General features: G+C 43.4%; 2 protein-coding genes across 4 annotated transcripts in view; one reads left to right on the forward strand and one right to left on the reverse strand.

The window, feature by feature from the left end:
• Nucleotides 1-239: 239 nt before the first annotated feature.
• Nucleotides 240-10,257, reverse strand: TRMT5 (tRNA methyltransferase 5). Of its 2 annotated transcripts, none has more exons than XM_081862693.1 (5): nt 10,223-10,257; nt 4,072-4,727; nt 3,522-3,649; nt 2,016-2,661; nt 240-570 (listed from the first exon to the last, which is right to left on the reverse strand). In XM_081862693.1, the coding sequence occupies exons 1-5, from the start codon at nt 10,240-10,242 to the stop codon at nt 485-487; spliced, it is 1,536 nt and encodes a 511-aa protein (XP_081718819.1). In that variant the 5' UTR covers nt 10,243-10,257; the 3' UTR covers nt 240-484. The 2 variants fall into 2 exon arrangements, with proteins under 2 accessions (XP_081718819.1, XP_081718820.1); XM_081862694.1 differs by lacking the exon at nt 10,223-10,257 and adding an exon at nt 9,342-9,347.
• Nucleotides 9,357-24,508, forward strand: part of SLC38A6 (solute carrier family 38 member 6) — a 53,056-nt gene continuing 37,904 nt past the window's right edge. Inside the window, exons 1-5 of one of the 2 annotated variants that reach the window (XM_081863470.1) lie at nt 9,357-9,648; nt 12,810-12,940; nt 14,841-14,914; nt 19,990-20,042; nt 23,560-23,599. In XM_081863470.1, coding sequence (XP_081719596.1) covers nt 9,526-9,648; nt 12,810-12,940; nt 14,841-14,914; nt 19,990-20,042; nt 23,560-23,599 — 421 coding nt within the window. In that variant the 5' untranslated portion in view covers nt 9,357-9,525. The remainder of the gene's footprint in view (nt 9,649-12,809; nt 12,941-14,840; nt 14,915-19,989; nt 20,043-23,559; nt 23,600-24,508) is intronic. The other variant, XM_081863471.1, reaches the window with a different exon arrangement.

A 24,508-nucleotide genomic window follows, 5' to 3' on the forward strand; every position in this document is an offset into this window, starting at 1 on the left:
CCTCGGTTTCACCTCTTAAGAGAACCTGCGCAGGAGCTGGTCAGTCTAAAAACATGTTCATCTGTTTATTCAATTTAGACCCTGCCTTTCCCCCTGAAGCAGCCCAGGGGCAGGAACAGGTGTTGTTTCAAGGCTACCAAAGACACAGACTGTTTCACCTGGTTCCTTTAACCTCTCACCTCAGTTTCTCATTGGCTGGGGAATGACTGCACGCAACCTAAACAGAAGATGCTACCAAGTGTGGCAAAATAAACATTTAATATTCTTTTTTTTAAAAAAAAAAATATATGTACCCCATCCAACTGTTACGGAATTAAAAAGAAGCAAAGATGATCAGGGCATAATCAGCACAGCAGCTGTTAATACCATTTTTCGGAGGCTGTCTTTACAAGTGCTGATGAACAAATCTGCTTGCCTTCCTTGAATGATGGGAGTTAAAAGTTCTGCATAGACATCATTTCTGGAATGGTACCCACGAAGTCTCCTAGACCATCAGGTTATTTTTTTCTTCAAGGGGCTCTTCATTTGGACGCAGACGTTTAGATGCTGGTTCCTGGGGATTATCTGCACCTGCAAGTAAAAGATGACAGACTATCTGAATCAATATGGATCTGGAGGCATGTGTGGATTTCTAGCAGTTTAGGGGGAGACCCTTAAGTTTTTCTCCCAGTCGCCTGCCACACAGCAGCCTCCTGACTTTCATGCAAGTGCCAGTGGCCTGCCTGTGGCTGGGCAGTTTTGTTGGCATCACAAAACACATCTGAAAGTGGGTTTGATGTGGCATTAAAAGCAGCCTGGTTCTGTCTATGGCAGTGGATACACATGTTACAGCGACAGCAGGCTGTGTGATGATGTAGGCAGCACAGTCAAGAGGCTGCCTGGAGGTGGGGAAGTGTCCTAAAAAAGGAAGCTGGAGGGGGTGGGGAGCAGGAACCAGGGAGCAAAATTAAAACCACACTTTCAAACTTGTCCCACGTAAAGCGGCTGTGGAGACAGGAGGGGTAGGTGAGGTACAATAAAGGGACCCTGGGACAGGATGTAGAGGAATTGTAGCTCTGCCTCCATTCCCACCACAGCCTTTCTTGCTGCTCCCGAAGCTCAGGAACCCTCTGCAGTAGCAGAACTCAATGGGAGGCAAAGGGCCTGCAGCTGGAAAGCGACCATCAGTGACACCTCAATGCACACCTGCAAAGCTCTTAGGATTTGGGGTCGTCTGCAGCACAAAACTTGAGCAGGAACAAAGCAAAAGGATTTTACTAAGCATCCGAGGCACTGACAACACACTTGCAACTTGCCCCAAGACATGCAGCCACATCACAGGTTGTGAACTTCCCACAGGGAAAATTGCACATAGGTCATGCGTGCATACACACACATTTGTTTCCCTATGTATTCATGTGCTGAGAAACCAGGACTGGCTGCAGCTTCCCTATGCATGCACAGCAACGAAACAGTTGCATGTGCGCCTGTAACACATTATTTATTTGTGACCTTTATGCTTTTTCCTCCCTAGAAATACATTTCCCCTCGTCCTCCTATGCAGATTAAGGGCCACCATTAGGGCTGGGCGATATATCGATTTATCATCAAAAACCGGTTTGAAGTCCATGTCGTGAAGCCAGCCAATGCTGTTTTTGATTCCTGCAGCCCTGTTAACTCTGCCTGCTCAGCTCTCCTCTGCCTCCTGCAGGGTGCAGCGATCACAAACACAGGCGCCAGCAAAAACCACGATGCAGGAAAAACTGTGAAGCCAGCCAATGCATATCTCCATCCTTATTTCAGATATCGTGATATACTGTTATATCACAGTGTTTAACTGGTGATATATCACAATGTTGAAAACCAGGTATCGCCCAGCCTTAATCCCCATTTCAATGTCCAATCTGAGGCAAAGGATTCACAGGGGACCCTAAAAGCTTGCAGTATCATAGAATCATAGAGTTGGAAGAGACCACAAGGGCCATCGAGTCCAACCCCCTGCCAAGTAGTCCTGCCTCTTTCTTTGACTCTCTTACCTTTCAGAGAAGACAGCGGCTTGTACAACACCTTAGATGGGAGGCTGAAGCTGATGCACATCATGTCCTTATTGGGCGCTACGTTCCTCACCAGCTCCACAGAGCAAAGGCCCTCTAAGGAGATTCCCAAGCAGGCTTCGACTCTCTCCTGAACATCTTGCGCAGGGTTGTCGTGCTTGGAAAAGCAGTAGCAGTGCACGGTGGGAAGACTGGTGCTGCCCGGCTCTCCATCCAAGAGGTGCCTGAAGACATCCAAGAATTCAACTGCCATGGCTGGCAAGTTCATGACGATGTGCAGGCAGCTGTTCCGCTCCTTCAAAGAAAGCTGTCTGGTCAGTTCTTCCTTCACCGGCTCCTCCAGGAACTGCCTGCCATCCATGTTGAAGACCTTGACTTTCCTGTCCACTTTGTTTAGCTTACAGTTGTGCTGCAGCCACTTGTACGAGTCAGGGTTGAGGTCGTTTGCAAACACAATGCAGCCCTTCTTCGCTGCAGGAATCGCAAAAGGCCCCACCCCGGCGAAGACATCAAAGAGAAGGTCACCTGGCTTGAGGAGGCCGACGATGCGCATGTGTTCTGTGCAGAGGCGGGGGTTCCAGTAGACTTTGGAGAAATCAAATTCATACATGATATGGTGCTCCTTAACCTGCAAGAGTTCAAAATATTGGCATGATCGCTAGCAGGCTAGAATCTCTCTGGTCCAGAATTCCCCAGTAAAGGATGCCTCACACATTTTATTTTGTAGTCATGAGATGCTTTTGAAGATAAAATACATATATGTGCATCACCTTCTATGAATGACATCAAGATCTATCCCATCAAATATCTTTTGCATATGCAAAACCTATTATCAGTGACTGAGAAATGATCATGCCCCTAGCCAAGTGTACTCCATGGGTGAAAGCTGTGATACATGTGGGTACCATTCAGAAATGGTGCTGTATGTTTGCCTTTTCTAATCAGCAATCAGATCCCAAGTAGAAGACATATCCTAAGTCCTAATTCTGTTCTGGGTTTCCCCCCAATTCTCTAGAACAGATTTGGGGACTGCATGGAAGCCGGTCTTGATGTGCAATTGGACAATAATTTAGTTGAATGCCACCCACAGTTTCTTCAAACTAATGCACAAGGAAGACAATGTTTTCCCAAAGAAGCAAAATCAGCACCTGGTTTCTGAACTGGTTCTAAAATTCAAGAGTTCATTAGCATCTTTGATTATGCGGTTTTAAAAAAATTAATATACGTCTATACATTTGACCACCACTAAGCTACGTTCTTCCTACAAAAGTCTTATGAACAATTGTGATTTCATTTAGGCTAGACTTGGACATCTGGGAACACACAGAGACTGCCAAGTCTATGGAACAGAGAGGAATAAAGAATTAATATGTCAGACTGTATCTTTCTGCAATGTCTGCTCTTTGCTTTGTCTGCTTTCTCAATGTTAGATTTTTAACCCCCCATTTTTTATTGTTGCAAGAAAATATTATTAAAAATTCCTGGTACCTTTGTGATCATATTGGCCTCCTCTCCAGCTAATACCTCCATTTGAAAATTCCGATAAGCATTATCTATGGTATTGGTTTTATTTACAGCGCAGGTGATTCCTGGATTCTTGTCAAGGATAACTTGACCTGAAAGGCAGAGAAACGGGCTGTGAAATTTGCTTTTCAAAAAAGCAGGCATGTGATTTAAACGTCTATGATACAGACTCATAAAGAACATATAAAATAAACCCCACTCCATTTCCATTAGGCTGTTGCTTAAATTTTTTAGTGAAGAAATCCTGATTGCCCTTGCCAAAGAATGTGGCACAATGCTTGCCCTCCTGTAGCCATTAATTATCAGTAGGCCTTTACGAATGGGAGAGACCACTTTTGTCTCTCCAGAATTTTTGCAACATTATAGCTTAGATTTAGTCCTATCCACACCATGTATTTAAAGTACATTTAAATACATACTTCAGACATACTTAACACTGCTTCAGAAAGAAACCACTCAGTCATTGCTTAGGAAATAACCAAACAAGACTTCTCTGATGTAAGTCTTAACCTACCAATTATGTGTTTGTAGGGCAGCTGATGGTCCCTCAGATTCAAGTGAATGATGTGGCCAATTCTGCTGAATGCAGTGGTCACTTCCTGACCTTCAGGAAGCACTGCTTGCAGAATTTCGTCCACCTTGAAATGGTCGTATGTCAGTTCCTGGTTATACTTGACAATCTCAGGGCTAATGTTAAAGCTCTTCAGGATCTGTTGCTCAGATTCGCCCAGGGAACAGCTGTCGGATATGGCATGAGGATCTAACAAAAGAAACTTTCTGCTTTCATCTTCTGGGTCTTCAACAACTCTTTTGAGACCTGGGCGCTTCAACAGCACTCGTTTGAGAGGCTTCTCCAGCTTGCTCAGGAGGTCTTTGTTAACCTTCAGAGCTGGGATGACAACATTCCTTTTGAAAGCAGCTCTGTCAAGGGTGGTCATTCCACGGACCCTGGGATGTGGCGAATGCAGGTCAAGGTCAAATTTCTTCTCAGGTACCTCCGGCATAGTGCACAAACTATTTCTACGAGCTACTGCAAGATGTCCAGGCAGCCTATTAAGAGGCTGACCGCAAAACGTCCAGACTGCTGGAAATGATGAATTTGAGGCAGTTGTTCCAAAATATTTCACTTTCAGGAGGCTAGCAGGCAAGCTGTTTAATCGCCTGAAAATCCTAGAAGGGAAATCATTCACTTTATAGACATTATGTAAGCATTCAATAAAAAAATAGGGGGGGGGGATGCTACAAATCCACATGTCTGTACAGTTCTCATAAAATCACTAGCACTTGTATGAGATTATTCGAAACTGTCCTACATAACCCAAAGATAACACTGATGCAGCACCAAATTAGAAGCTTGGCAGAGGAAGGAGTTTTGGGCTTGTATCCAAAGTAGTGCTATGTGAACTTTCCTAAGCACAAGGATTGCTGCTTGTGCAACAGAATATTTTCCCCATCTCCTCCTGTTTTCCCCCATATGCCGCCTACAACTCTTCTAGGGGTTCATGCAGCCCTGTGGAGCAAATCTGGTACCCAAGATTTTAGCCCTGTTGTCAATGGCAGGGTGCAATCCTAACTGTCTAATCAAAGGTAAGCCCTATTGAAATCAGTTATTCCCAAATAACTGAAGTTAGGACTGCAGCCCTGGCCTTGAAATGTATGCCATAACAGGTGAAGGCCTCACTAAACATGTGCAGAGGATTTTTTCCTCAGCAGCTGAATAACCACATCCTAAGAACCATCAGCCTTATCCTTGTACCAAGTAAAGTAAGAAGATGCCTCTGGTCACAAACACAGGGATCTTTAATTTGGGCAATAGGCTTTCTGGATGGTTAGAATATAAAACTTCCAAATAGCTTTGTGTTTCACCGAGTTTCTTTTTAAATCAAAACTTGATTTAAAGAACACGAGAAGTGACCAACCAGATGTTTTTGAGATGCCCACAGATAGGGTGGAAAGGCAAAAGCCCTACCTACTCTGCTCACATCCTGAAACATTCAGATGTGTATATTCACTCACTTCCTACACTAGGCCTCAGGAGTTCTCAAACTGGTTTGTGAACTTCATGCAAGGTAGCCCACATAATGTCTGTGGATTTGTGGTTGAATATGCGGCACGTCCATTGCATTAAATATTGACATTGATTTTAACTGTTTTTCTGTTTCTTTTTAAATATATTATATTTTATTGTATTGCAATTCTATGAAATATTTTGACTGTGTGATTTGGGTTTAATTTGGAGATTGTTTTCCCACACACACAACGGTTCTGTCGCTGATATCTCCTTGGGAAATGAAATGGGGTAGGTGGGTATTTAAAGTAAACAAACTCCTAAGAGAAGATCAGGCATAGAAAAACAAGTTAAGTGAGGAAAAATGGAAACAATTGGGTATGTTTAGCCTGGAGATGAGAAGACTGAGAGAGAATGGGCCAGCACTCTTCAAAAGTTGGCCATATGGGAGAAGGCAAAGAACTTGGGTCACATGCACACCATAGATTTAAAAGACATTATACCACTTCAACCATCACGGCTTCCTCCGAAAGAATTATGGGAGCTGTAGTTTCTTAAGGGAGCTGCATATTGTAGCGGGGGTGGGGTGGGGGGAGAGGATAAACTACAGTTCCTAATATGGCTATATTCTGAAGGCAGCCCTGTTTCGTTAAGCTTTTTATGTCTGATGTTTCACTGTTTTTATTACTACAGTGGTACCCTTGGTTCTCGAAGTTACTCCATTCCGGGAATCCATTCGACTCCAAAAACCATTCAAAAACCAAGGTATGACCTCTGATTGGCTGCAGGAGGTTCCTGCACTGAAGTGGAAACCGTGTTGGACGTCTAGCTTCTGAAAAACATTCACAAACCGGAACACTTAGTTCTGGGTTTGCGGTGTTCGACAACTAAGCCGTTTGAGAACCAAGGTACCACTGTATTCTGTTTATTTTTATTCTGTTGGAAGCCACCCATAGGGATATAAGCAATATATTATTACTGCAGTGGTACCTCGGGTTACATATGCTTCAGGTTACATACATTTCAGGTTACAGACTCCGCTAACCCAGAAATATTAACTCGGGTTAAGAACTTTGCTTCAGGATGAGAACAGAAATCGGGCTCCGGTGGCGCGGCGGCAGCAGGAGGCCCCATTAGCTAAAGTGGTTCTTCAGGTTAAGAACAGTTTCAGGTTAAGAACAGACCTCCAGAATGAATTAAGTTCTTAACCCGAGGTACCACTGTATTATTATTATTCCTCCAGGATCGAAGGCAGTATGATTCTGAACAATAGTTGCTGAAACTGTCAGGTGGGGGAGTGTGTTGTTTCACTCAGGTCCCCCATTCTGGCTTTTCACAGGCATCTGATTGGCCAATTTTTTGAGAACAGGGATGCTAGACCTAGATGGGCCTTTGGCCTGATCCAGAAGGGCTCTTCTTTTCTTCTTACCTTAAGTTGCAGAAGGATAATAATAATAATAATAATAATAATAATTTATTATTTGTACCCCGCCCATCTGGCTGGGTTTCCCCAGCCACTCTGGGCGGCTTCCATAAAAACCAGAGATACACTAAAATATCACAGATTAAAAACTTCCCTGAACAGGGCTGCCTTAAGATGTCTTCTGAATGTCAGGTAGTTATTTATCGCTTTGACATCTGATGGGAGGGCGTTCCACAAGGCGGGTGCCACTACCGAGAAGGCCCTCTGCCTGGTTCCCTGTAGCTTTGCTTCTCGTAATGAGGGAACCGCCAGAAGGCCCTCGGCGCTGGACCTCAGCGTCCGGGCAGAACGATGGGGGTGGAGACGCTCCTTCAGGTATACTGGGCCGAGGCCGTTTAGGGCTTTAAAGGTCAACACCAGCACTTTGAATTGTGCTCGGAAACGTACTGGGAGCCAATGTAGGTCTTTCAAGACCGGTGTTATGTGGTCTCGGCGGCTGCCCCCAGTCACCAGTCTAGCTGCCGCATTCTGGATTAGTTGTAGTTTCCGAGTCACCTTCAAAGGTAGCCCCACGTAGAGCGCATTGCAGTAGTCCAAGCGGGAGATAACTAGAGCATGCACCACTCTGGCGAGACAGTCCGCGGGCAGGTAGGGTCTCAGCCTGCGTACCAGGTGGAGTTGGTAGACAGCTGCCCTGGATACAGAATTGACCTGCGCCTCCATGGACAGCTGTGAGTCCAAAATGACTCCCAGGCTGCGCACCTGGTCCTTCAGGGGCACAGTTACCCCATTCAGGACCAGGGAGTCCTCCACACCAGCCCGCCCCCTGTCCCCCAAAAACAGTACTTCTGTCTTGTCAGGATTCAACCTCAATCCATTAGCCGCCATCCATCCTCCAACCGCCTCCAGGCACTCACACAGGACCTTCACCGCCTTCACTGGTTCTGATTTGAAAGAGAGGTAGAGCTGGGATAAGATCTTTTTGCCTGAACATTACATGAAACACCTTGAGCGCAATAGCAAGTTGTGGCAATGCAGCCAATGCAGCCTAGAAGGTCGCTGGGCGTCTCCCTGGCTTGGGATCTTCAACCTTCAACCAAAGGTGTTTTTTTTTTTTTGGTATTAATATTATATTTTGACAATATGTAGCAAAAACCATTATACTTCATATAATGGGCAATCCAGTCAGATGGGTGGGATACTGCTATTACTACTACTACTAATAAATAAATAAAACATCTTTGCTTCTTGTGCAAAAAAAAGAGTGTAATAAAAAGAGAGGAAAAAGCAGAAACCAAAACCAAAACAAGGACCTATTAAATGGGGGAACATAACAAACAAAGTCAATTTAGGTTACCTTGGGCGAGATAAAGTGACAAAACACATTTAATAAATAATAATAGTGACAACTGTTCTGGAGGCTAGGACCTGAACCAAGAGTTTCAAGTTAAAATAAATGAGATTCTGACTAAACATCAGGAAGAACTTTCTGAGGGTAAGAGCTCCCTCAGGGACTCTCCTTCCTTGGAAGTTTTCAAACAGAGCTCAGGCAGGGCATCTGTCACGGATAATCTAGTTGAGATTCCTGCATTGCTGGGGGTTGGACTAGATGTCCCTCGGGGGTCCCTTCCAACTCTGTGAATCTATGAACTCCGTGTGTCATTAATATATCTTTGCAACCATAACCAGTGCTCTAAAACAGTGTTTCCCAACCTTGGGCCTCCAGCTGTTTTTGGACTACAATTCCCATCATCCCTTGCCACTGGTCTTGCTAGTCAGGGATGATGGGAGTTGTAGTTCAAAAACAGCTGGAGGCCCAAGGTTGGGAAACACTGCTCTAAAAGATATCCCAACGCCTCTTCACTACACCACAGATCAGGGTTTCCCAAACTTGAGGCTCCAGCTTCTTGGTGGCTTTTTTGGACTACAACTCCCATCATCCTTAGCCAGCAGGACCAGTCAGCCAGGGACGATGGGAATGGTAGTCCAAACAAAAAAAACCCAACCCCAGTTTGGGGGAACCCTGCAGCAGGCGATGAGATGAAGGCCTGCTAGGGGTGTTCTCGCCCTGCGGTTGGCCTAGCTGGCCTACAAGAAGAAAGGCTGCAGGGACGCGTGCCTCTGAGCGCGCGCAGAGTGCATTTGCCTAGTCAGACGAGGGAAGGAAGAAATAAAAATAATATTTATACGCCGGTCCATCTGGCTGGATTTCCGCAGAGGCCTCCATTAAAAACAATAAAAAGTCAAGTATTAAAACCAAGCCCCAAAACGGCTCCCCACACCCCCTCCAGCCCCCGTTGGAAGCGCCGGGGAGCCCCCAGCCCCTCATTTTTTTTAAAACGGGGCGCCTCACCTCATGCCGGCCGCATTTCCCCTCAGCTCGCCGAGGCCCAGCCTCCCCGCCCAAGCGCCGCCCTCGAGTAGCGCGCTCCGCCCTGTTTCCTCTCAGCGCCCGCCGGCTCCTCCCCGGCCCCGAGGGCGGGGCTTCGGTCGGCCTCCCCCGCCGCTCTTGGGACTTCTCCGCTCCCTTCGCCGCCATGGAGGAGCCGCGGCTCGTCGGCAGCGTCAACTGCGAGCCGCGGGGATGGTACTTGTCGGCACAGGAGCTGGAGGACGGGGCCCCGCTCCTGCCGCCGCCGCCGCCCCCGGGCAGGGTGTGTGTGGGGCTGGGGCGGTGGGGGGCGAGAGGGGAGGCGGTGGGGCTGGGCTCCCCCGGCTTGGAGGGCGGCCCCTCGCTCAGCCCCACAGAGCAGGGCGGGTTGGCGCTTCCCGCTTTCAAATCCCCTCACAGTGAGGGGTGCTAAACAGAAGAAGCAGCTGTGACATGGCTTGGGGATTCAAAAGATATTTCAATAATAATAATAATAATAATAATAATAATAATAATAATAATTTATTTATACCCCGCCTATCTGGCTGGGTTTCCCAGTTTGGTTTGGTTTGGCTTGGTAAGTAAAACGTGTGTGAAATTGCCATAGGAATCATTAATGACTGCCAAGTCCTTGCAGTTCTAAATCAGTGCTATTCGTATTATTGGTTTCCCCCGCCTCCCCCATAATTTTTATTAAATTTTCAGTTTTACGATTTAGAATACTCCTTTAAACAACCTTAAAATATCAGTGACTTCCGTTCTTCTCTTTCCATGGTCCATTTTGCTTAACACAAACCCCTGCATATTTTATATAAACTAAATCGTTGAGTATTCCATTATTATATCCATGAAAACTTATTTACACTGTTGAATTTATCTTCATGCTGGCAACAGCCCTGTGAGGTGCGTTAGGCTAAGAGAGCGAGGGTGACCTCCAAATTGCTGAGTTGGGCATCATGGCTGAGTAAGGATTTGAAACCACTTCTTCTTTGAAGATACCCCATCCTGTGTCTTCAAAATCGGAAGCCACGTAGATTGGGCACAAAGATTTTCCCAGCTCAGCAGTTTACATCTCGCTTTGCCCAGCGCCATAACATATACTCATGGTACTCCTCATTCCACGATATTTAGCCCTATACTCAAAAGATATTCCCCATGTTGCCTGGCTGCTCTTGAAACCTATAGGAAGCGGACAGGCTACAGAGGATGCTCGGGTTGCGAATGTGATCCGTGCGGGAGGCAGGTTCGCAACCCGCAGCGTTTGCAACCCGCAGTGCTGCGTCTGCGCGCACACGGGTTGCGATTCAGCGCTTCTGCGCATGTGCAAAGTGCTATTTAACGCTTCTGCACATGCACAAAGCGCCATTTGGCTCTTCTGCGCATGTGCGAGCGCTGAAACCTGGAAGTAACCCATTCCGGTACTTTCGGATTTGGCACGGTGTGCAACCCGAAAACATGGAACCTGAAGCGTCTGTAACCCGAGGTATAACTGTACATCATTTACCCCTGATGACGCTCCAGGCCTGTGTTGCATTTCCACAAATCCATGAGCTCCCCAGCACACCTTGCTCACAGCCCCACAGGCAAAGTGGCATTTCCTAGTGCTGTAGAAGCACACAGCACAGATCCATGAAACTTTGCAACCCTAGGAAGACTTGTTGAATGCATACACTTCCACCCCTGAAACATCGTAGGGCCCTCTCTTAGAACTTCACAACCCCATAGAAGCCACAGAATGGACACATACTCCTCTGTTGTTCAGCTTGGTGGCACAGAAGTTCCTCACTTGGGTTTGAAGACTCGGCCCCGTAGAGTCCTGTAGAATGGACCCACATACTTCTCCAAGCCGCCGGTGTTATTTGTAACACAATTGCATCTCCGTAGAGCCTCACAGCAACAACATCATTGCACAGGGCATGCTACAAATGCTTTTTGCAACCTTTGGAAGTGACCTGTGTCACCAGAAGGCCCCATAGTACATTCTCTCTCTCTCCCCCCCCCCCCATTATATACAGGTCATGGCACACGGTCCTCTTATAAATGGGATTGTCCAGCACATTCTTTAGAAAAAGCGTTGTAGAACAGGTTTCTCCGCCCTTTTTTTTAATTCCATCCCACTTCTCACAATCTCATAGTTCCAGAATTTAGCATTATTCCTACAGCTGTAGTGGTGGTTGTGGGAATCCATCTTGACCCACCAAAGATGGTTCTTCCATTCCTAGAAATCTATGGACTGGGTATTAATTCCACAGAGTCCCTGTTGGATAGAAAAGATACTTGCATTGGTGTTGGGGAGAGGAAAGCGAGAATAATGCAACCCTCCCTGTTTTTACTCAAAAGTAAGTCTTGTTGAATTCAGTGGGGCTTACTCTCAGGTAAGTGGGGTTAGGATTGCAGCCCAAACCAAAGATCATGTATACCTCTTATGTCTCACAGGTTCTGGATGCCTTTTAAATAGACAAAATCGTAATGTAGTAAATGAACTAAAAGCAACAACAGCCATCCTCTAAGCACCGTAGTATTCCTCCCCAAAAAGCCACTACTGTAAAACTATCAGTGACTCTCTCCATAGACTGTGGGAGTCTATTCAACTAGACTAGAGATCCACTAACTCTACCAGTAATGTTATTAAGTTTGAGTTTTAGTAGGTGGAACAGTGTTGGCTCTGGTACAGTCTTTTGCAGGCATGACCTGGCTTCGTTTTCTGTTTTTATTGCCACTTTTGAGACCAAGGAAAAAAATAAAAGCTGGAAAGCTCACATTTTGATTACGTATTTCATAAGTTCTGGCTCTGAGAAGTCCCTAAACTTACAATACTTGGTTAAAAAAGAAATCGAGTTAGAAAACCTAATGAGGCTGAGATTTCCATCCTCCTAGCCATGTCAAATCTAAAAAACCAAACAAATTACGACATTTTTCTTTTTACTGGCTAGATTAACAGTTAGAATTTGGTCTTCCCTGATTCATCTCTAGTAACTGTTAGGTTTTAAATAATTTTTTGTATGTTCAAACTCAGACCTTTAACTAACTAACTAACTAACTAACTAACTGCATATACTCTCTTCGGTGCCTGCTAAAAGCCTACCCAGGTGTTTTAAAAGTTGAGGTAATTTTTAAAATCTGTTTTAATACAGTATTTTAACATTTGTATGATTTTAGGCGTGGTTGCAGTTTTTTCTTGATTTTACTGTTTTACCTTTTTGCAAACTTCTTTGAGGTCCCCCTCTCCAATCAAGCGGTGTCTAAATTTTATGAAATTTCTAAAATAAAAATATAATAAATATACTACTTGACTGTAATAAAACTTCTGAGTGGATTGTCAGCAGTAGTCCAGAGTCTTTGACTATGAATTAAAATACTTTCCCACTCCCATTTGCTTTGGGCTTGTGTGATTGCTTTTGCCCACATGAAGAATTCACAGTGTTAACAATCTGGTTCTGTCATTTACAGACATTTTTGAACCAGACATCATCTGGGGCTTCCTTCGGCTTCTCGGTATTTAATTTAATGAATGCTATCATGGGCAGTGGGATACTTGGATTGGCATATGCCATGGCCAAAACGGGAATCCTTGGATTTAGGTAAGTTTTGTGTGTGTCAATTATATTTTATATTATATCATACTATATTTTTAAGAAGTGTGTAAGATTTTTATATATTTAAACCTCAGTTGTCAAACGTAATCCGTTCCGGAAGCCCATTCAGCTTCCAAAATGCTCAGCAACCGAGGCACAGCTTCCGATTGGCTGCAAGAGCTTCTTGCAGTCAAGCGGAAGCCGCTTTGGACGTTTGGCTTCCGAAAAATGTTAGAAAACCGGAGCATTTACTTCTGGGTTTTCTATGTTCAGGAGTCGAAATGTTCCAAAACGGAGATGTTTGAGAGCCAAGGTTTGACTGTAATGCTATAAATTAACACTTACAGTTGTAGATCAATTAATATCAATCCTGTGCATTAATCCTTATAGTCAGAGATATACTATGTGATACTAAAAAAGTTAAGGTAAGCTTCAAAAATGCCATATAACATGGGGGAGGCGAATGCAATTGTGCTAAAATCTCAACTTTCCTCAGTGTGCCACCCTTGTCTGCTTGATCTATACATGCGGCAGTATGAAAATTGCAGAATCCTGGGGTGGTAGATTGGACAGTACCACTTCAAATGCCAAGTTTGGGTGACAGCAGTGCTTGGTGGGGTGCTGCAGGTAGGGTGGCACCAGGAGCAGACCACCACCATTTGACAAATAGTGCAATTACCTTTTGTGATGTGTTAATAAATTTGCAAGCCATACCTCACTATTTCTGGCTCGGAAACCCGAAGTGGGGTGATTCACATTGAACTGCTCCACACATAACATGGCGTGGCAACCAAACTGTAGCTTGGCATCATGTGTGAACACTGCCCAGTGAGTTCATTATGGTTTGCTTGCTGCCAACAAACCACAGCCTGAGCCCATGGTTTGTTTTTAGCTTACAAACCATGGCTTGATGTTGATAGCTCAGCATTGTGTGTGAACCCAGCACCCTTCCTTAAACTTGCTGGCCATCCCACACCGGGTGCTTAAGGTAAAGGTAAAGGGACCCCTGACCATTAGGTCCAGTCGTGACTGACTGTGGGGTTGTGGTGCTCATCTCGCTTTATTGGCCGAGGGAGCTGGCGTACAGCTTCCGGGTCATGTGGCCAGCATGACTAAGCCGCTTCTGGCGAACCAGAGCAGCGCACAGAAACACTGTTTACCTTCCCGCCAGAGCGGTACCTATTTATCTACTTGCACTTTGACATGCTTTCAAACTGTTAGGTTGGCAGGAGCAGGGACCGAGCAACAGGAGCTCACCCCGTCGCGGGGATTTGAACTGCCGACCTTCTGATCGGCAAGTCCTAGGCTCTGTGGTTTAACCCACAGCGCCACCCATGTCTTACCAAGCTACAAAGGCATGAGGAAAGGGCACCTGGAAAACAAGCCAAAGATTGGCGGGGCAAGTTGTGATTTGTTGCATCTTCAGCAATGTGTGGTTTAGCGTTGTGTGCAAACCAGGAAATTGCCAGTGCCAGGTTTAAATAGCTGCGTCTTGTGATAGTGGTGGATCATCCAGCCAGAGTGCGATTGCTGTATTCTCTTTCTTAGGAGAGGTGCTGTTGTCATTTGCCATGAACAAACAGGCAAATACCAAATTAAATGGGTGACCCAAAACGTTCTTTAGAACGTTCTAAAGCATAGAGATGGTGAAATGGTTCAACAATTGGCCTTTTCCCCATATATAAAAAAGTCCAAATTTAATGACACAGAAAATTCAAAAGAAAAGCAGAACATGGAAAATATTGAGTAACCAACCGTGGCGTGAATTAGATTCTGCCGATGTGAACCATAAAATGAGGAAAGAACGATTTCTTCTGCTTGTTTCTGGGAAAACACAATGTATTAAGTATATATATGTTAATTATATATTAAGTGTGGCCTTGATCATTCGTTTCTTCTGTCCTAGTGTGTTGCTGCTGATTGTTGCCATCCTTGCATCTTATTCTGTATTTCTCCTACTTACTATGTGCATTCATACTGGTAAGTGAAGGCAGCATGCAGTGATTTAATCAGAGAAGCCTTTAGAATGGACAAGTTAGAAATACATTCAGAATTTACGAAGTGCATTTCAGGGGCTAACAATCGCTGTGGCTGGTGCCGTATGAGAAACCAGTGTGTCATAGTGGTTGAAGAGTTGGGCTAGAACTTGGGAAACCAGGATTCAAATCCCTACTCAGTCATGAAGCTCACTGGCAGACTTTTAGATCTGTCACCATCTCTCAGCTTAACCTACCACACGAGGTTTTGTCAGGGGAAGTCCTGTGACTTGTTATTGCAGTGATTTATCTTGTTATTGCAACATAGAGCCCTTTCCACATTGTCTGTCCTGCCTGATAGTGAAATCACACAATTGTGTTGCGAAAGGCTTTGGGGGATTTTTTTTTTTAATGTATACCCCATTTGTGCAAAGCGCTAGCCAAGTCTGTTGGGCTTCTTTGCTGCTCTCCCCCGGCCCCCCACGAACTATAAGGGTGCTCTGGAAAGGGGAAGATCAGTAGTGCTGGGCAAGCTGCTTTTAAGCTTGTCTGCCATTATTAAATGTCAGATTTAGAAACCCCTTTGTAAACCCAGGTTTTTCCAGTTTGAAAATTTCTCCTTAAAAGGTAACGCTGTACTCTTAAAAATCAGTGTTTCTCAAACTTGGGTCCCCAGTTGTTGTTGGACTACAACTCCCATCACCCCCTAGCTAGCAGGAACGGTGGTCAGGGATGATGGCAGTTGTAGTCCAACAGCAGCTAGGGACCCAAGTTTATTTATTTATATTAAATTTGTAAACGGCCCTGCGTCCAAAGATCTCAGGGCAGTTCACAGCATCAAAATACAAAATACATAATAAAAACAAGAACGAAAAAGGGGTGTGTGTGTACCCATGACCTCCTCTCCCACAAACAAATTTAAAAAGACATAGAATATCAACCAGCTTCTGTCTTTTGGCGGGAGGCAGGGAAGGGAAATTTTTTTTGGGGGGAAAGGCTGCAGTGTGCTGCTTTGAATATTGCACACATCCAATTTGGTTTGAGGATCATGCCATGATTTTAAATTAAGAGTAGTGGGAATGCTAGTTCTGCGTGTTTAATTTAACAAACAGGCTTTCAGCAACTTTAGAAGCAGTAAGAGTTAGTGGTTTGGACAGAGGGGCTTCTTTGTTAACACTGCTTTTGTGCTTCTGTTCCCTCCATCCAAAGTAGAGCCACCTATGGTATTCCAAGTGTTTTAGAACTTCTAAGTAAATCACCTAGCAAATCCGACCCCCCCCCCGACCCCACTAATTTTTGTAGTGAAAAGGGGAGGGTAGACACAGCAGTGGAAAATGCCCTTGGGTGCCTGCAATCCCCCGGAACTCTGTCCTCCGGTACACGCAACTCTGGAAAAAGCATCTCCCTTCTCTTCCAGTGTGCTCCCTAGCGACATACATCACAATGATCTACAGCCATACCTCGGGTTACAGACGCTTCGGGTTGTGTTTTTTCAGGTTATGGACCGTTGAAACCCGGAAGTACCGGAACGGGTTACTTCTGGGTTTTGGTGGTCGCGCATGCGCAGAAGCGCTAAGTCGCGCTTTGCGCATGCGCAGAAGCGATGAATAGCAACCCGCACGTGTGCAGATGTGGGTTGCAAACGCTGCGGGTTGTGAACGTGCATCTTGCATGGATCACGTTCGCAACCCGAGCGTCCACTGTATGCACACTAAGCTTCTGGCATAACACAGCAAGGAGCATGAGACATTGTAGAGCTAATTTACTATTTATTTACACACTATGTACAGACAAAAGCATAATGGCGTCCGTTCTCTCCAGCTCCGAGAGAACAAACAGGCACAGGTAAAAGTGAAAGTACATCACAAAGTACATACAGCGGAAGAGATAAGACTGTCTTCCATTTCCCACACTCTTCGCAGACAGGCATGTGATTTACACCAATCACAAATGCGGCATCGGAGGAGTGAAATTGCTAACAGGGGATGCAAATCTCTCTTTCCCCAGTCTTGTCATCAATCATATGACAAGTAGAGGGGGCAGCAACCTTTTCTCTTCCTCAGCTGATTTGCATGGATCTACTAAGGAGGGGAGCTGTGAGCAGAGGCAGATTTAGGGTATCGCGACATTCCATTACACTGGGCATTGAGCCTAGGGGGCGCCGTAACTATGGCAGTACGTTTCCGAGCACAATTCAAAGTGTTGGTGTTGACCTTTAAAGCCCTAAACGGCCTTGGTCCTGTATACCTGAAGGAGCGTCTCCACCCCCATCATCCAGCCCGGACACCGAGGTCCAGCACCAAGGGCCTTCTGGTGGTTTCCTCATTGCGAGAAGTGAGGTTACAGGGAACCAGGCAGAGGGCCTTCTCAGTAGTGGCGCCCGCCCTGTGGAACGCCCTCCCAGCAGATGTCAAGGCAATAAACAACTATTTTACTTTTAAAAGACAACTGAAGCTCTGTTTAGGGAAGCTTTTAATGTCTGATGCTGTATTGTTTTTAATATTCTGTTGGAAGCTGCCCAGAGTGGCTGGGGAAACCCAGCCAGATGGGCAGGGTATAAATAATAAATTATTATTATTATGGCATAGTGGATTGAGCAGAGTGATAGGCGGGGTGAGCACACCAAATTTTGGCCTTGTACAGGGCACCACTGAGATTTGAAAGACCACAGTCTGCCCCTGCTATGAGCCTGTGTGTACGCCTGCACATGCAAAAGCATGTGTTCAAGAGTGTGGGTGCCACACTTCCTAGTGGCATGTGGCCCCAGAGAGTTAACAACGGGTGCATGTGGCCCCCAGGTCATAAAAGATTAGCCACCTGTGCCTTAAAGCATGATGTGAATGCATGTTGACTTTCACATTGTTTTGCCTGCATTTGCATCAGGGACATGAGTGAAAAGAGGCTTGAGTCAGTGTCATCTCCATAATTATTTTATTATTCCAACACATAAACCTGCCTCCCAACCTCCTGAATGCAGGATTTCCAGTATAGTGGTACCTTGGTTCTCAAACTTAATCCGTTCTGGAAGTCCGTTCCAAAACCAAAGCGTTCCAAAACCAAGGCACGCTTTTCCATAGAAAGTAATGCAAAATGGATTAATCTGTTCCAGGCTTTTAAAAACAACTCCTAAAACAGCAATTTAATATGAATTTTACTATCCAATGAGACCATTGATCCATAAAATGGAAGCAATAAACAATGTACTGCAGTCACACAGTCAGTCAGTAGCTGAACTGGGTTCCACACAGTCACAAAAACAAAACAAAAAAGAGCCACAAAAACGCAAAATAAATAGCAAAAACAGACAGACCTCAGCATAACACTCAAAATCTAAGCGTAGCACTCAAATCGGAAGCGCAACACTAAAAACGGAGCACATTCGGCTTCCAGAAACAGTTCGTAAACTGGAACACTTACTTCCGGGTTTGTAGTGTTTGGGTTCCAAGTTGTTTGAGTTCCAAGGCGTTTGAGAAGAAAGGTACCACTCTATACTTGGGCCACAATCTCTTCTGTCACGCCACTTTCATGTTAATTTCCTGACTCTTCTCTCTGCCTTTTTCTGGTAAGGGGGGTTCATGTTGTGAGAAAACTTTTCTTCTCTCTTTCCTTGTTCCTTTTGTTCGCCATAGCGGTCTCTGGTCAATCTCTGGCCTTCTCTGATTCTTCTCCGAGGCTGCTGCTCCTAGTCTTCCACTTCCTCTTGGCCTGCACTCTTAAATGTTGGACAGAGGTAGGGTCCGATTGTTACTTTTTTATTATTTTGAGGTTATTATTTAAGGATATTATTCCATAAAACTGGCCAAGTCTTTTTTTTTAATGTCAACAGTTACAATGCAATGAGCAAATGTTAAAATCATGACAAGAACAGCAAGTCGGTATTAAGGCAAGCACAGACTTGTCTGGAAAAAATAATGAATATGATAGACCCAAAAAAGAGAGAGAAGATGCAAGATGGTTGATTAAATTTTGGCAGAATGAGCAGAGAATACTGTAGCAGAAGACCCTTGAGCAGAAAGTGAGTTTCTTTGGCGCCTAAATCTTTTTGGGAACTCATGGCAAAAAGGATTAGCTTGGACATTGAGCAGTAGTTGATCTCCACCTTTTTACACCCGCTGTGATTATTTTTTTGGGGGGGGGCAGTATCGAGATGTAAAATAAGATGGCACCTTTCATTGGGTCACTTCCGTTGGTACAAGAGTACCCAACCTTTGAGCTATGCAGGAGTCTTCATTGTGCCAAAGAGTTTTATGGAAAGCAGAATCTCGCACACTTTTGCACTAACAGGTTGTGCATGTCCCTCTTGTTTAAGAGAATGTTTGTTTCCATTGTGCAGCAGTTTTCTGTATCATGCCAACTGCATTTTCCCATTAATCTGCTCCCAAATATGTCATATGCTAGTTTCTGTGATGCCGAAAAATAATGAAATAAAAACCTAGATCGTTACAGGGGTACCTTGTGTTAAAAACGCTTCCGGTTGCGGGCCACGGGAAACCCGGAAGTACTGGAAAGGGTTATTTCCAGGTTTTGTCGCTCGTGCATGCGCAGAAGCGCCAAATCGTGTCACGCGCATGCGCAGACACGGCGCTGCGGGTTACGAACGGTGTGGGTTGTGGATGTGCCTCCATCACGGATTACGTCCGCAACCCGAGGTTCCGCTGTATTTCGATTGATTGTATTCAGTAATTCTAATTTCTCTTTTTGTAAACACAAAGGGCATGATTCAGTAATTCCAGCAAAGTTCAGCATTAAGACGGATATGTATGTGCTTTATGTTCATATTTAAATCAGTGAGACTTAAAATAGCTTAATTTTGGCTAGATTTAATATTTGGCAATTAACTGTAATTTCACCAGTAATACAGCACCCACAAAATTAGCATTTTTGGGCACACTCCATGACTACCTCAATTAACCCCACAAAACTTTTCCCATCTGCATTTCTAAGTCCTTGTGCTTTTTTGATGGAAGAAGCACATATTAGATTTGTAACCATATGATTTGTACTTGATATGCATGCATAAATCATGCATATAATTTTCCAGTAAATATTAATGTGGAATTATTTGTTTCCTTCTAACAGCTGTTACTTCTTATGAAGATCTCGGTCTCTTCGCATTTGGCTCACCTGGAAAGGTAGTTTCCTTTTTTTTTTTAATATATTTATTTGTTTTTAAAGAAAAGAATAAAGAACTACACAAAAATACAGATCAAGAAAAACCACCACAGATACATATAGAACTGATGAAAAAAGCAAGATACAGAGAAAAAAATAACAACACAACGTCCCATCAAAAGAGGACAAAATCAAAAATTAAAAATAAAGACTCCAATTTTTAAATTCATAATTGCAAAGCTTTCTTTCTTGACTTCCTCGCACCTCCCTTTTTTGTGTTCCTCTTTGTCAACTCAGATACAGCAAATCCTTACCGTCTTTAAAAACTAATTTCTAATTATTAAGATCAATTCTATTATGTCTCCAACCTTTCCTCCTTATATTTAAACACCTTTAACATATTGTTTACTTTTGACATAATATGACTTAAATCTTTCACCCTTTTTCTGTTACATTTTTGCATATTTTTTAACACTGTATCACCAATGCCATATTATTTTTATATCCAACATCATTTTAACATTCATAAAGGTAGTATAAATAATAGCCTTTGACAATATTTCTTGGAGCTTTATGAAGAGGAATCTCCAAGGGATGGGGGTAGGCCAAAACTTTGAAAACGGCATAGGTGCAATATACTCTGAGCAAAAAGCTAAATTAATCGTGAATGGTGTAGTTATGGATGAGATCCCAATAGAAAAAGGGACACGACAGGGATGCCCATTATCCCCTCTATTGTTTATATCGGTCCTGGAGGTGTTATTGAATATGATTAGAAGGGACCAGCTGGTTGAAGGAATACAGCTCGGAGCTAAACATTATAAGTTAAGAGCATTTGCAGATGACCTGGTTTTGACTCTGCAAAGGCCAGAAGCCAGTACAAAAAGAGTTTTAGAAATAATTGAAATATTTGGTCAAGTGGCAGGTTTTAAATTAAATAAACAGAAGACAAAGGTGCTGGAAAAAAACTTAACGATGGGGGAAAAAGATAGTTTCCAAAGGGAAACTGGTTTGGAAATAACAAAAAAAGTGAAATATCTGGGGGTGAATTTAACATCTAAGAATGTGAATTTATTTAAAGATAATTATGAGAAATGTTGGTCGGAAGTTAAGAAAGATCTTGACATATGGTTGAGACTCTCCTTGTTAGGCCGAATTGCTGTTATCAAGATGAATGTATTGCCGAGATTGTTGTTTTTATTTCAGACATTACAAATTCTGGATAGGATGGACTGTTTCAAGAAGTGGCAGAAAGATATATCCAAATTTGTCTGGCAGGGCAAAAAGCCCAGAATAAAATTTAAGATTTTGACTGATGCAAAAGATAGGGGGGGTTTTGCTCTGCCGGACTTAAGACTTTACTATGAAGCAGCAGCTTTCTGCTGGTTGAAGCAATGGCTACTTCTTGAGGATACAGACATTTTAGACCTGGAAGGGTATGATAATAATTTTGGCTGGCATGCATATTTATGGTATGACAAGGCAAAGGTTTATAAAGGCTTTAAAAATCATATTGTCAGGAAAGCTTTGTATAATGTTTGGAATCGATATAAGGATTTGTTGGAAAGTAAAACACCCAGATGGTTGTCACCAATGGAAGCTAGAGCGGTGAAAAAACTTAACATGGATTCTAATTGGCCAAAATATTGTGAAATCATAGAATATGATGGTGAAAAGGTTAAATTACAGAGCTTTGAGAAACTAAAATCCAAGGTTCGAGACTGGTTACATTATTATCAGATAAATGAGACTTTTAAGCAGGACAGGAAACTAGGATTTCAGAAGGAGAGGTCAAAATTGGAAACAGAATTGTTAGAGACCAATACTAAGAATCTGTCTAAAATGTATAACTTGTTGCTGAAATGGAATACACAGGATGAAACGGTTAAATCAGCTATGATCAAATGGGCACAAGACTTAGGTCATGATATTATGTTTGCTGACTGGGAACAGTTATGGACCACAGGCCTTAAATTTACGGCATGTAGTGCCTTGAAAGAAAACATAATGAAAATGATCTATAGGTGGTACATGACCCCAGTCAAGCTTGCAAAGATATACCATTTGCCCAATAATAAATGCTGGAAATGTAACGAATGTGAAGGAACCTTCTACCACCTTTGGTGGACCTGCCCAAAGATTAAGGCCTACTGGGAAATGATCTATAATGAAATTAAGAAAATCCTTAAGTGGACATTTGCAAAGAAACCGGAGGCTTTTCTCTTGGGCATGGTCGGCCAATTGGTACCAAAGAAAGATAGGACATTTTTTATGTATGCAACTACAGCAGCAAGAATCCTTTTGGCAAAGTATTGGAAGATGCAAGAATTACCTACTCTGGAAGAATGGCAGACGAAGGTGACTGAATTTATGGGACTGGCAGAGATGACCGGCAGAATCCGTGATCAGAGGAGAGAGACAGTGGAAGAGGACTGGGAAAAATTCAAAATATATCTTAAGAACTGCTGTAAAATTTCAGACTGATAAAATGTTAAGGGATAAGAAACAGAGAATTACAGCTGTAAATGTTTAAGTTAAGAAAACCTGAGGGAAGTTAAATATAAAAATGGAATGAAGGATTGCTAAAAAATTGGAAACAAGGGTGCAGTGAAGGGGAGGTATGGGGAAGTCATGTGTTGTTTGTGTATGTTTTTTTTGTGTGTTTTTGTTTATGAAAATTAATAAAAATTATTTTTTTAAAAAAAAGGTAGTATAAATAATAAATTATTATTATTAAATTATTATAGTTTCCAAACCCTCCTTTATCTCCTTTTGGTTTTGTTATTGCTCATTTTTAAGAGATAAAAGTCCATCATCACTTGGAGGGATGTAGCATGTAGGATATCTAGCTACGGCTGTTGCTTGCTTAGGTAAAAAGGTAAAGGTAAAAGACCCCTGGACAGTTAAGTCCTTTCAAAGGCGACTATGGGGTGCTGCGTTCATCTTGCTTTCTGGCTGAGGGAGCTGGCATTTGTCCACAGACAGCTTTCTGGGTCATGTGGCCAGCATGACTAAACCGCTTCTGGTGCAACAGAACACTGTGACGGAAACCAGCGCGCACGGAAACACCATTTACCTTCCCGCCACAGCGGTACCTATTTACTTGCACTGGTATGCTTTTGAACTGCTAGGTTGGCAGGAGCTGAGACAGAGCAACGGGAGCTCACCCCATCACGGGGATTTGAACCACCGACCTTCCGATCAGCAAGCCCGAGAGGCTTAGTGGTTTAGACCACAGGGCCACCCGCTTGGGGACTGTTGTATGATATTTCATGAATCACATGAGAATGTTCTTACATGGTTTCCAAGCATTATGCCCAAGTCAGAACTTACTTCATTGACTCTTTTAAAAAAAAGATTAGCGACAGTAGGGATGGTTAGCTTTTACAGCTTTCTCTACAGTACCATATGGACACCCAGCATCTCCCCTTCTAACATTCATTTAATGACTTCTGCTCCTTTTTTGTTCTAGACATAGTTAAATCTGGTAGACAATAACATTTCTACTTTTCCTAACATCATCTACTGTTTTTGTAGGTTCTTGTGGCCAGCACAATCGTTATACAGAATGTCGGAGGTAAGAAATGTTAAGTTACAATAATTATTAACACTGAGGATCTTTCAGAGCTGTCCTGAGAACAATTATATAGTAATTTGATCTAGTTATGGTCAACTGCTTTGTCTCCTTGAATGTCTTGTATCGTCCCATCCTTCCAGTCATGGTCTAGTTATTCTACATATGAAAACTGGGCTTGAAATTGTTTCTATGTCCTTAAATTTGTGGACACCTCTGTTAGAGATCATAGATATATTTACCTGCCTAGGAAAGGCTGTTGTAGCTTTGGGACCAAGCACCACATACGAGAGTTGCTGAGTGGCGGAATTATACTGTGACTGCATAAATTTGACTCATGCTGCCCAGTGACTGCTCTTTTTATAAACATACTTGAGAACTAGGTCACTTGCTTTCATAATTCAATTTAGTGTCCTTTGTAGAACAAGCTATGTTTTAAAGTGTAATAAACTCTTGCTATTAACTCAAGGCAGGAGTATGAACACTCTAATCCCAATGACCGAGTATTATTTATTCATACCGGTTTGGAGTGACGTTACGTAGTGAGAAACAAATTTTTTAATTTCCTTTCCTATTTGACTGCACCTCTAAATAAATGTCATTAAACAAGTTGGGTCTAAGCAGTGAAGGGTCTGCCAGACCCAGGACCTACTGCAAGAGTGTGCTGGTCAAAGGAAATTTGAGTCTTATTTTCTTCTCCTTCCAACAGTTCATAACCTTGTATGTGTGTCACTTTTAATAAAACTCCCCCGAGAAACCCTAGAGGCCTGAGCTATTGCACACTGGGTGTTATCAAACTACTTATTCTGTCCTCAACAATAACACTGGCTGTCAGAAAGCAAAGACGTATCTGCCAAGAACTCCCATTTCTGATTAATTCAAGAAGCAGCATTTGCACTTGGAAAATATTAT

The sequence above is a fragment of the Podarcis erhardii genome (assembly GCF_964252035.2).
Source record: "Podarcis erhardii genome assembly, chromosome: 1".
Taxonomy (NCBI): domain Eukaryota; kingdom Metazoa; phylum Chordata; class Lepidosauria; order Squamata; family Lacertidae; genus Podarcis; species Podarcis erhardii.

What these genes read in the sequence shown, in the direction of transcription:
- TRMT5 (XM_081862693.1), bottom strand. Translation starts at nt 10,242, where the DNA reads ATGAAGATAAATTCAACAGT. An exon ending in ATGAAGATAAATTCAACAGT is followed by an intron (nt 4,728 to 10,222) that starts GTAAATAAGTTT and finishes TTTCCCTTCTAG; the next exon opens with GATTTTCAGGCGATTAAACA. An exon ending in AGGCCAATATGATCACAAAG is followed by an intron (nt 2,662 to 3,521) that starts GTACCAGGAATT and finishes GAACTCTTGCAG; the next exon opens with GTTAAGGAGCACCATATCAT.